Source organism: Lissotriton helveticus, chromosome 10 (assembly GCF_964261635.1).
Source record: "Lissotriton helveticus chromosome 10, aLisHel1.1, whole genome shotgun sequence".
NCBI classification, from domain to species: Eukaryota; Metazoa; Chordata; class Amphibia; order Caudata; family Salamandridae; genus Lissotriton; species Lissotriton helveticus.
In genome coordinates, this window is record NC_136071.1 from 16,325,266 (window position 1) to 16,337,954 (window position 12,689).

The 12,689-nt window shown below is 49.9% G+C and overlaps 1 protein-coding gene across 1 annotated transcript in view; it reads left to right on the forward strand.

The window, feature by feature from the left end:
- ATP2B3 (ATPase plasma membrane Ca2+ transporting 3) overlaps positions 1 to 12,689 on the forward strand; it is a 633,319-nt gene that overhangs the window by 363,294 nt on the left and 257,336 nt on the right. The window contains exon 4 of the mRNA XM_078664571.1: positions 491 to 688. Within this exon, the coding sequence (XP_078520697.1) occupies positions 491 to 688 (198 nt within the window). The remainder of the gene's footprint in view (positions 1 to 490; positions 689 to 12,689) is intronic.

Sequence of the window (12,689 nt, forward strand, 5' to 3'; positions counted from 1 at the left end):
GAGTGCAGAGATGCTTTAGCATGTTAAGTGCAGTCTCTTAGGGCCCTATTCACAGAACTAACTTAAGACAAAATCCTAAACTTACTACTTTTGGTATTCACAGAAGTTAGGATTTTGTCTTAAGTTTGTCTTACGTCTGTCTTAAGACAAACTTAAGACAAAATCCTAACTTCTGTGAATACCAAAAGTAGTAAGTTTAGGATTTTGTCTTAAGTTAGTTCTGTGAATCGGGCCCTTAGTGTTCTTGAGTGCAGACATTCTTCCCCATCGTTAGTACAGTCTTGGTTTTCATGAGTACAAATGTGCTTCCCCATGATTGGTGCATTCGCCTGGTTGTCTTGGTCCAGTGATTCTTGAACCTGTTGAGTGCTGCTATTCTTTGATTGTTGTTCTGTGCTTTGTATCTTGACTCCCTTCCCCATGGCCTTCCTCCTGCTCACTGGACCTGTCTCTGATGCTCGCCTCTGTCTCTCTGTCTTCCCTGCCTTAGGTCTTTCGGAGAACCTGGCCGACTTCGAGAAGAGGAAACAGATTTATGGCATGAACTTCATCCCACCAAAGAAGGCCAAAACCTTCCTTCAGTTAGTCTGGGAGGCTCTGCAGGACGTCACCCTCATCATCCTGGAGATAGCTGCCATCATATCCCTGGGCCTGTCATTCTATGCACCACCGGGAGAGGAGAGCGAAGGTGAGTGCACGCTCAGACCATCACCGTCATAGACAACGAGAGAGGAGAGCGAAGGTGAGTGCTCGCTCAGACCTTCACCGTCATAGACAACGAGAGAGGAGAGCGAAGGTGAGTGCACGCTCAGACCATCACCATCATCGACAATGAGAGAGGAGAGCGAAGGTGAGTGCACGCTCAGACCATCAACATCATTGACAATGAGAGAGGAGAGCGAAGGTGAGTGCACACTCAGACCATCACCATCATCGACAACGAGAGAGGAGACCTAAGGTAAGTGCATGCTCAGACCATCAACAGTATCGACAATGAGAGAGAAGAGCGAAGGTGAGTGCGCGCTCAGACCATCACCATCATTGACAATGAGAGAGGTGAGCGAAGGCGAGTGCACACTCAGACCATCACCATCATCGACACTGAGAGAGGAGACCGAAGGTGAGTGCGCGCTCGGACTATCACCATCCTCGATACCAAGAGGGGAGAGCGAAGGTGAGTGCATGCTCAGACCATCACCATCATCCACAACGAGAGAGGAGAGCGAAGGTGAGTGCGCGCTCAGACCATCACCATCATCGACAATGAGAGAGGAGAGCGAAGGTGAGTGCGCGCTCAGACCATCACCATCATCGACAATGAGAGAGGAGAGCGAAGGCGAGTGCACACTCAGAGCATCACCATCATTGAGACCGAGAGAGGAGACCGAAGGTGAGTGCGCGCTCGGACCATCACCATCCTCGACACCAAGAGGGGAGAGCGAAGGTGAGTGCATGCTCAGACCATCGTGTAGAAAGAAAGTCCCTGTTTAGCGTAGCAGACTGTAATTTCTGGGAAAAGCTATACCTAGGGGGTCTCTGCACAATTATAGAGGTGATCTAAACAACAATCTAATATAAGCCAGCCACAGAAATGCACTAAAATTAAGTAATGGGCACATACAGCGAAATAAACATAATTTCGAAATTTATTCAAACCTCCCAACTGGGTTACAATCTAAAACAGAATTAAAAACCAACTAAAAGAACCTCAAAAAAGGTGTCACAATAAATCAAATACAGTCAAAGTTTCCAAAGAAGTCGACGCGGCGTTTCGGTGCTATTCAGTCTTTACACCTTCATCAGGATTTTAAAAATATTTGACGTATCTGTATTTTGACTTAAAATAAAGCTTATCAATTGCTTCAAGTCGTTGTCTTGTCGTGGACTTTGTTCTGATGGTTATCACACATTTAAAAGCTTGTATTTTAAGCCCCAGAGCCTTCTCTTTGCACGGAGGGACCACTTTATTAGTAGAAGAGATTTCTAAAATCGGGATTTCTTGTTCCCCAACCAAGGATTGGTTAGATGTGGCGATGTGCTCTTTAGATTATGCACATGTACTTGATAGTCTTGTCGTCAGGAATGGCGATATCTGTAGTGTTTCAGACGGCCTCCCTGTTCCTCCGTGCATTCGCCTTTGAATGAACACGAAGGCGAATGCACGGAGGAACAGGGAGGCCGTCTGAAACACTACAGATATCGCTAGACTCCTCCCCGCCGCTTGCCATTCTTAAGGTGAATGACGTCATACTTCCTCCTCTAGTGATGCACAGAATGGGGTACAAGTTAGTGACTCATGCAGGGTTCACGTCTGGGTCCAGGGGGGCAGGTATCCTGATTCGAAAGGCGCTCCCCTTGGTGATAGACTCTATGTGGGTGGATGACAGGGGAAGATATGTTGGGATCTCGGGTCGTTGGGAGGGACATGTTCTTACCCTCGTGTCGACCTATGTCCCCCCGGGTCTGCAATCTGCCTCATTCTTTGATTTGGGAAAGCTGTTACTCGAACTGCCGGTGGGGCTTTTGATCCTAGGTGGAGATTTCAATGCTGTAGTTTCTGGTGTCCTTGACAGATATCCCCCACGAGATACAGGGCGTGCCCAGAGGTGGATGCCCGACTTTCTAGATGCATTGTGTTTGGTGGACAGTTGGAGACTGTTCCACCCAGACAAGAAGCAATACACATTTCACTCAGGTGCACACGGTAGCCTCTCCTATCTGGACTATTGTCTGGTCCCAGCGGCTCAAGCATCTTATATAGTTGAAGCGGTTCACCTTGCCAGGGGTATCTCTGACCACTCCCCGCTTTGGATCCGGTTTTGTGTCGCTTCGAATTCAGCAGGTAGGGTCGCCCCTATTAATTCCTGGTATATGCGGAATCCCAAAACCCGTAGGGACCTCATCAAGGCTCTAGATGATTATTTTAAAAATAATGAAGGATCGGTGCCCTCTTTGGTGTCTCCTTGGGAGGTATTTAAAACGGTCATCAGGGGTCAAGCTTTATCATTGATAGCCGTAACGAAAAAGGAAAGGGATAAAGAGATTGTTGAGGCGGAGACTGAGATTGGTAGGTTGGAGGGGGAATTGGAGCAAGGGGTGATGCAGGCTAACTTACATATCCTGAGCCTTAAACAACATGATTATAAATCTTTGGTCACTGATAGGGCAAGGCCTCTCGGCAGGGAGCAGAGGGGTAAACTTTAAGATCTCAGGGATAAGGCAGGGAAGCTTATTGCTTGGTTGGATAAGAGAGATAGTGTCGGGCGTGTCGTCCCAGAACTTGTTACAGATGAGGGGGAGTTGCTTACCGACCCCCAGAGTATTGTCGATAGCTTTGCAGCGTATTTTCAAACTGTGTATACCTCGGGCTCGGATCGGCCGGAGGAAGACTCCCATTTGCTGCTTCGAGATATACGGCTCCCTTGTTTGTCTAAAGAGGATTGTGATTTTATGGATACTGCCCTAACAGTAGATGAAATAGCTCAAGCCATTCGCTTGTTGAATTCGGGTAAGGCACTAGGACCTAACGGGCTCCCAATCGAGCTGTATAAGGTCAGTCCAGATAAGCTGGCGCATCACCTTAGGGTTTTTTTTGTCGAGGCCCGGGAGAGAAGAATTCTGCCTCTGGATCAGAGAATGGCATCGGTGGTGGTAATCCATAAGGAAGGTAAGCCAAAGACTAAGTGTGCCTCTTATAGTCCTATTTCTTCATTAAATGCTGAGCCCAAAATATTGGCCAAGCTTCTTTCTAATAGTCTGGTCAAAGTGATTAGTGGATTGATCCACCCGGACCAGTGAGGCTTTATTCCCCATAGAAATACGGCCCTGAACTTACGCAGATTAAATGGCGTGATAGCTAGGGCTCACACTCTGCAGGAACCAGCCGTGATCGCTTCCCTTGATGCGACCATGGCCTTCGATACCATGGAATGGTCCTATTTGTGGGCGGTCCTAGCTAAATTTGGATTTGGGCCCGATTTTATTGGATGGGTGTGTTTACTATACGCCGAGCCACTCGCCCAAATAGTGGTTAATGGCCGGGTCTCGGCACTCTTTCATTTGGGTCGGGGCACTCGGCAAGGCTATCCACTCTCCCCCCTCCTTTTCTCTCTGGCTATGTAACCCCGGGCGGCTTGGATTCGCTGGGAACCATCAATTCGGGGAATACTGTGGTCCCCTGATTGGGAAGATCGGATCTCCTTATACACGGATGATATTCTGCTCTACCTGACCTCCCCTCGGAAATCCCTCATGGTGGTGTGCGATGTTCTGGCCTCCTTTGGTAAAAACTCCGGACTCTTCATTAATTGGGGGAAATCTCTGTTGTATGTCCTCAGGGGGGAGACCCCGGTTCCCCCTAGAAACTGCCCCATCCAGATCAATACGGGTGGATTCAGATACTTGGGTATTTTTCTTTCTCTAGACCCGGCAGTCAGATACATTGAAAATCTTCTACCCCCATTGCAGAGGCTTAAGAGTGACTCCGCTCATTGGCGAAAGCTTCCGATCTCTTTGTTGGGCCGAGCGGCCCTCTTCAAGATGATATCTCTGCCTCGCTTCCTTTATGCCCTTCAGAATACTTTGGATGTAGTGCCAGCTAGTTATTTCCGCGAGGTAGAGGGACTACAGCGTGGGCTGTTATTGGAGGGAAGACCCCGTATTGCTCTAGCCAAGCTGACGCTCCCATGGTATGACGGAGGTATTGCCCTTCCAGATATCAAACGTTATTATTGGGCTTCCCAGCTAGCTGCAATTAACCATGGAACATATGGGCCCGTAGCTGATCACGGATACGCTATGGACAAATTGCTCCTCCCAGGGGGCAGCTACAGCAGGGCACTGTATTCTAAGCCAGCGAAGCTGGATTTGACAGGACCAACTAAACATGCAATGAAGATTTGGCATGATGCCACGAGTTCCTTGGGGTACAGGGACAAGCTGACACTAGCTACCCCGCTTTTTGATTCGGAAAAGTTGGGTAAGCAAGGGGATTCGATAAGTGGGCGCTGATAGGGATCTCAACTATTAAGGACATGTGGAGCAAGGGTCGGATTAAATCATTTGATGAAATGCAGGATTAATTTGAGGTTTCCGGCTCTGAATATTTCCGCTATACGCAAATTCGACATTCGTTACAGGCAGCCCTGCCTGTGGAGGTAGACCTGCCGGAGGCATCGCCCCTTGAAGATAGAATCTTAGATGGTCATCTCCCCGAAAAACGATCTCCCTTATCTATAAGAAATTAATTAATAATAGGGCGGATCTAGTTAAGGAGTTGAGAGATAAGTGGACACATGATGGAATAGAATTAGATGATGAGGACTGGCAATCAGCTGTATCCTCCCCAAAAGTGGTCGCTATTCCTGCAAGATTACGGCTCTTACAGTTAAAGGTATTACACAGGGTCTATGTCACCGGTTCTCACCTTGTACGGATGGGGTTGTCAGATGTCGGACTGTGTAGACGTAAATGTGGTCTCTTGGGTACATTCCCCCATATCATCTGGGAGTGCTGATGCATAGCCGAGTACTGGGGGGAGATTCATAACACTATTCATGAAGTCACGGGTGTCTCCTTACTGCCAGAGACGCGTAGATGCCTCCTTAACGTATGGGAGCCTACTGATCTTAACTCTGCACAGACACAGTGGACCACACTGGGCTATGTGATAGCGAAAAGGAATATTGCCCAACAGTTGGGCTCCGAGTTGCCGCCCACCCTGGAGAACTGGAAAAAAGACCTGGACTGGAATATTTTTCGAGAAAAAACTGTGTACATGGCGAGAGGACGTCCCCGAAAAAGGGCATCAATCTGGGATCAGTGGAATAAGTATAGAGAGATTTGTGTGCCGCCTAGAGATTCTGTTTTTGATGTCCCCTCATCCCCGTGAAGTTTTTGACAACTATGTAATCGGGTTCTTCACCCCACCCCCTAAAAATGTACTGCAGATTATAATGTGGGTCTTCTGTACTGTGTCCTTTGTTGATGCCTTGTTTCAATAAAAATAATGAAAAAAAAAGAATTGAATGGTGAAGCCAGAACTCATGATCCTAGGCAACAGGGACCTTCCCAGGCCATTGAACAACTGGACAGCCAGTATGGGTCCTTCACCAGTCTCTAAACAGGTGATAAAAAATCTAGGCATCTGTTTAGACAACTCCCTCTCGATGAACCAACAGGCAAACAAATCATCGGTATCTGTTTCAGACTTCTGAGAATGCTCAGTAAGATTCTGGATCTTATTCCGGAGCCGCTCAGGAAATCTGTCATGCAGTCTCTGATAGTCGCCCATTTGGACTACGGGAACTCTCTCCACTTGGGCTCGCCTTAGTATGTGATTAAGCATCTCCAAACGGTACAGAACGTGGCAGCCAGACTCCTACTTAAACTCCAAAAACATACATCAGTGAGAAAACCTTTGAAACAACTATGCTGGCTCCCAGTTACCACAAGAGTAACGTTCAAGGCCCTCTGCATTGCTCGGAGGGCAGTCAACAATAAATGTCTAGAAAAACTTAGACTCATGATCTCCGCTCACACCCGACCAGGCTACTGAGGTCCTCCCACGCCCATTTCCTTCACACCACCAGAATAAATGGATCCAGATGAGGAGACAGGTCCTTCTCACATCTGGTCCCTAAGTTGTGGATTGAGCTGCCTCTGGAATTAAGAAGTCAATAAAATGAGCTGACTTTTAGAAAGGGACTCAAGACCTGGCTGTTTCCTGGGAACCACTAGTTGGTTTCTCGCTTGATCACGGCTCCTTTCGTCAGTCCGGGGAAGCCTCCGGGCAGCCATGCGCTTTAGAAATCCCCAAATCAAATCAAATCACCATCATTGACAACGAGAGAGGAGAGCTAAGGTTAGTGCACCCTCAGACCATCAACATCATCGACACTGAGAGAGGGCAGCGAAGGTGAGTGCACACTGAGACCATCCCCATCATCGACACCGAGAGAGGAGAAGGAAGGTGAGTGCATGCTCAGGACCTCACTATCATTGACACAGAGAAAGGAGATGGAAGGTGAGTGCACCCGCAGACCATCACCATCATCAACGAGAGCGAAGGTGACTGCACACTGAGACCATCACCATCTTCGGCACCGAGCAAGGACAGCGAAGGTGAGTGCACACTGAGACCATTACCATCATTACAAGATCACCCGGAGGGACCGCGTCAACCAGACTGGAGGAGGCATTGCCATCATACACAAGAACACCATCCGCATTACGACCAACTCCGACGACACCCTCACCACCGCTGAACACCTCCACTTCCATATACATACCGACCCCAAGACCACACTCAGAGGCACCCTCATCTACAGACCCCCGGGACCACTCACACAATTCAGCGAAGACATCGCCGACTTCATCAGCCCGCACGCCCTCCCCTCCGCCGACTACATCCTCCTAGGGGACCTCAACTTCCACCTGGAGAACAACAAGGACAGCAACACCACCACCCTGCTGGACAACCTCGCCAACCTCGGACTCAAGCAACTGGTGAACACCCCCACCCACTACGCCGGCCACATGCTTGATCCAGTCTTCTCCTCCAGCAAATACATCTCCTTCAGCCATTCCACCGGACTTCATTGGACTGAAAACAGCTGCGTCCACTTCAGCTTCAGAAGAACCACGACCCACCACCACCCGCAACAGGTTCCTCGCAGGAACTGGAACAAGATCACCGCCGACCAGCTCACCACCTCCCTCAGTCAGAACCCTCCCGCCAGCACAACGGACCCCGACGAAGCAGCCAGCAACCTCACACAGTGGATCACCAACTGCGCAGACGACCTCGCTCCACTGAAGAACCCTCCCAGCAGTCCCGGCAGCAAGAAAGCCTCGTTCACCAACGAACTTAAGAACTCCAAGAAGAACTGCCGCACCCTCGAGAAAACCTGGCGCAACGACCAGACCACAGACAACATGACTGCCCTCAAGCATGCCACCCGCAAACACCACCAGCTGATCTGCACCACCAAGAAGACAGCATTCAAAGAACGACTGGACAGCAACGCCCACAACAGCAAGGAACTCTTCAGCATCGTCAAAGAGCTCTCCAACCCCAGCGCCGGAAACAACGACATCACCCCCTCGCAAGACCTCTGCGACTCACTCGCCTCGTTCTTTCACAGCAAAATCACCGACATACACAACAGCTTCGGAGCACAAACCATGCACCCAACCACCGAAGGAACGCCCCCCACCACCACCCTCCGCGCCTGGACCCCGGTCAGCACCGAAGACACCACCCGCACGATGAACACCATCCATTCCGGATCACCAACCGACCCCTGCCCCCACCACGTCTTCAACAAGGCCGACTCCATCATCGCACCCCAACTCCAGGACATCATCAACAGCTCCTTCAACTCCGTCACCTTCCCGGATAGCTGGAAGCACGCCGAGCTCAGCGCCCTCCTAAAGAAACCATCAGCGGACCCCACCGGCCTCAAAAACTACCGCCCCATCTCGCTCCTCCCTTTTCCTGCCAAAGTCATCGAGAAGACCGTCAACAGACAGCTGTCTGTCTTCCTCAAGACGAACGGATCCCTCGACCACTCGCAGTCCGGTTTCCGAGCCAACCACAGCACCAAGACCGCCCTCATCGCAGCCACTGACGACATCCGATCCCTGCTCGACAACGGGGAAACAGCGGCCCTCATCCTCCTGGACCTCTCCGCAGCGTTCGACGCTGTCTGCCACCGTACCCTAGTGCAGCGCCTCAGCAACATCGGAATCCAAGAGAAGGCACTGGAGTGGATCATCTCGTTCCTCGCTGGAAGAACCCAGAGAGTCCGCCTCCCCCCGTTCAGATCCGAGGCCACCGAAGTCATCTGCGGCGTACCACAAGGCTCATCACTCAGCCCCACCCTCGTCAACATCTACATGAGCCCCCTCGCAGCCATCGCACGCCAACACAACCTCAACATCATCTCCTACGCCGACGACACCCAGCTGATCCTCTCCCTCACCAATGACCCCGCCACCGCCAGAACCAAGCTACACGAAGGGATGAAAGACGTAGCCAAGTGGATGAAGAACAGCCGCCTGAAACTGAACTCGGACAAGACGGAAGTCCTCATCCTGGGATCATCGCCCTCCGCCTGGCACGACTCCTGGTGGCCCCCTGCCCTAGGGACTAATCCCAAACCATGGACCACGCATGTAACGTGGGCTTCATCCTGGACTCCTCCTTCACGATGACCAGACAAGTCAACGCCATCTCATCATCGTGCTTCAACACTCTGCACATGCTCCGAAAGATCTTCCGGTGGATCCCCACCGAAACCAGGAAGACGGTCACCCAGGCACTCGTCACCAGCCGACTGGACTACGGAAACACCCTCTACGCCGGAACCACAGCCAAACTTCAGAAAAGACTCCAACGCATCCAGAACACCTCAGCACGACTCATCCTGGACATCCCCCGACACAGCCACATCTTCGGACACCTGAGAGACCTGCACTGGCTCCCCGTCAGCAAGAGGATCACGTTCAGACTCCTCACCCACGCACACAAGGCTCTCCACGACATGGGCCCCAAGTACCTCAACAACCGCCTGACCTTCTACGCTCCCGCCCGCCAGCTACGATAGACCAGCCTCGCCCTCGCCGCCGTTCCACGCATCCGCAGAACCACCACCGGAGGAAGATCCTTCTCCTACCTGGCAGCCAAGACATGGAACTCCCTCCCCATCCACCTTGGGCTGACCCAGGACCATCTCTCCTTCAGGAAGCAACTCAAGACCTGGCTTTTCGAGCAGTAGCGGACTTCTCTCTCCCAGCGCCTTGAGACCCCTCCGGGTGAGTAGCGCGCTATATAAATGTTATGATTGATTGATTAAATGATCATTGACACCGAGAGGGGAGAGAGAAGCTGAGTGTATGCTGAGACCCTCACCATCATCGACAACGAGAGAGTAGATCAAGGTGAGTGCATGCTCAGACTATCACCATCACCGACACCAAGAGAGGGCAGCGAAGGTGAGTGCATGCTGAGACCATCACGTCAACACAGAGAGAGAACGAAGGTGAGTACACCCTCAGACCATCAACATCATCGACAGTGGGAGAGGAGAGCGAAGGTGAATGCACCCTCAGACCATCACCATCATTGATACCGGAAGAGGAGAGCAAAGGTGAGTGCACCCTCAGACCCTCACCATCATTGACACTGAGAGAGGAGAGCGAAGGTGTGTGCATGCTCAGACTATCACCATCATCGACAACGAGAGAGGAGATCAAAGGTGAGTGTACCCTCAGACCATTGCCATGATCGACACAGAGAGAGGAGAGCGAAGCTGAGTGCACCCTCAGACCATTACCATCATCGACAACAAGAGAGGAGATCGAAGGTGAGTGCACCCTCAGACCATCACCATGATCGACACCAAGAGAGGAGAGCGAAGGTGAGTGCACCCTTAGCCCCTCACCATCATTGACACTGAGAGAGGAGAGCGAAGGTGTGTGCATGGTCAGACTATCACCATCATCGACAACGAGAGAGGAGATCGAAGGTGAGTGCACCCTCAGACCATCACCATCATCGACAACAAGAGAGGAGATCGAAGGTGAGTGAACCCTCAGACCATCATCGACAATGAGAGAGGTGATCGAAGGTGAGTGAACCCTCAGACCATCACCATGATAGACACCGGGAGAGGAGAGCAAAGGTGAGTGCTCCCTCAGCCCCTCACCATCATCGACACCAAGAGAGGAGAGTGAAGGTGAGTGCATGCTCAGACCATCGTCCACAACGAGAGAGGAGATAGAAGGTGAGTGCACATTCAGACCATCACCATCATGATATAATTATTTAAATGTAGAATGTGGCACAGAGAGTTAATGTGAGTGCATGCTCAGCCATGCTAGTCCCAAATGCAGTGAAGATGCAAAATAAGAGTTGACATCTTCTGAAGAGCCCCAAAGGCCATCTATATACATGTGAACAATCGCAGTCACATAAAGGGTCTAGGTACTGAGGTCATAGTATTCCAAATTTCCCTTTTTAGGATTTTCACTTGACGAGCATTAATCAGTTAACTGTACCTTGTGTCATATATATATATTCACACGTTTAAGTTGTGAGCCCTCTGATTTGATGCACAATCCATGTCTTCCACTCTCACCCCATTAAAATTATGCAAACATAGAGGTGGGCGCGACAACAAATTAACAAATGTGGAACTCGTATCTTTGAGCCTGTGCACGAGCCGAGCCCTGAAAATATCTTGTATGCAAATCACACAAAAGCATCACATAAAATAGGATAAAGTCTCTTCAAAACTTTAAAAAATACGCGTTAATGAAGAAAAAGAGTTTTGATGAAAGAAAATATTTGCTAAAGTCACACAGTTTAATTGTGGGACGCCGCTATTTATCCAGGTTTTTCTGGCCTCACTTTGTACAAATCAGCCAGTGAATGGGTATCTTTTTGTCTTTCCTTATATTATGGCTTTGTTTTGATCTGCTGTGCATTTTTCTGCAGATTTAATATAGTGCCAGTGACTAGAAGCATCATTTACATTACACAGGGTCACCCACTGTTCATTATTTGTTGGCACCAGGAGATTAAGAGCAATGAACCGAATCACAGGATGTTGAGCTGATGCAAGACTCTAACTTAGGGGCATATTACCAACACGTAGTGATAATTATCGCTAAATAGGCTTAGCAACAATTTTTTTTATCGCTGCCTATCGCAGGATATGTTAGTGGAGAAAACATGCTATTAGCAACGTTTTTCTCCATTCTTCTAAAATATCCAGCGATAGCGGCGAAATACGTGAATATCACGGAGAATACAGCGACATTCACGCATTAGCGACAAAATGCTCTTAGCCATGTTATCCACCTCCCATTGGATAACATGGCTAAGAACTGGTCTGAGCAGGCGTTAGTTTTTGGCGATAGCTGGAATATTTCCATCGCTACGCCTGCCTTGCTAATAGGGGATAGCGACGTTAGCGACTGCTTTCAGTCGCTAACAGGTTGGTTACGCCCACTTTGCATGTCATTAGCGATAAATATCGCTAACATGCAAAGCCGGCACCAAACCGCTCGCTATCGCCTAAAAGCTGTCGCTAACATCAGTTAGCGACAGCTTGCTAATAGAGCGATAGAATTATCGCCGCTTAGCGGCCGAAAACGGCCGCTAAACCGGCGATAATTGCCTGTCGCAACCCTTGGTAATATGCCCCTTGGTTCCCTAGTTCCAAAGTCAACAGCTCTGGCTGTAGGGCCATAGCCAGTGTACAGGGAGGTAGGCAGGCAGAAGCCACATGAAAGCTCGGCCCGTTATGGGTTCGAGGTTCGAGCTGGAATTCGAGCTGAGCCAGAGGCAGGTTTCAGGCTTGAGCCTGGCTCGAGCTTTTAGTGGCTCGCACGATCTTTTAGTGGCTCGCTCGAGCTTTCAGTGGCTCAGCCAACTCAATAAAAACATTTTGATTCTATGCTCGCTCTACAACCCCTGGCACCATCAGCCACACACTGCAGCTCCAATCTAACTCTACACACCCATGGAGCAATCAACCACACACCCAGCTTCAAAGTTACTGTACAATGCTTGAAACAATCAATCACACACCACAGCTCTGAGCTCGCTTTTCAACCCCTGGAACCATCAGTCCCACACTGCAGCTCCAAGCTCACTCTACACACCCATGGAGCCATCAACC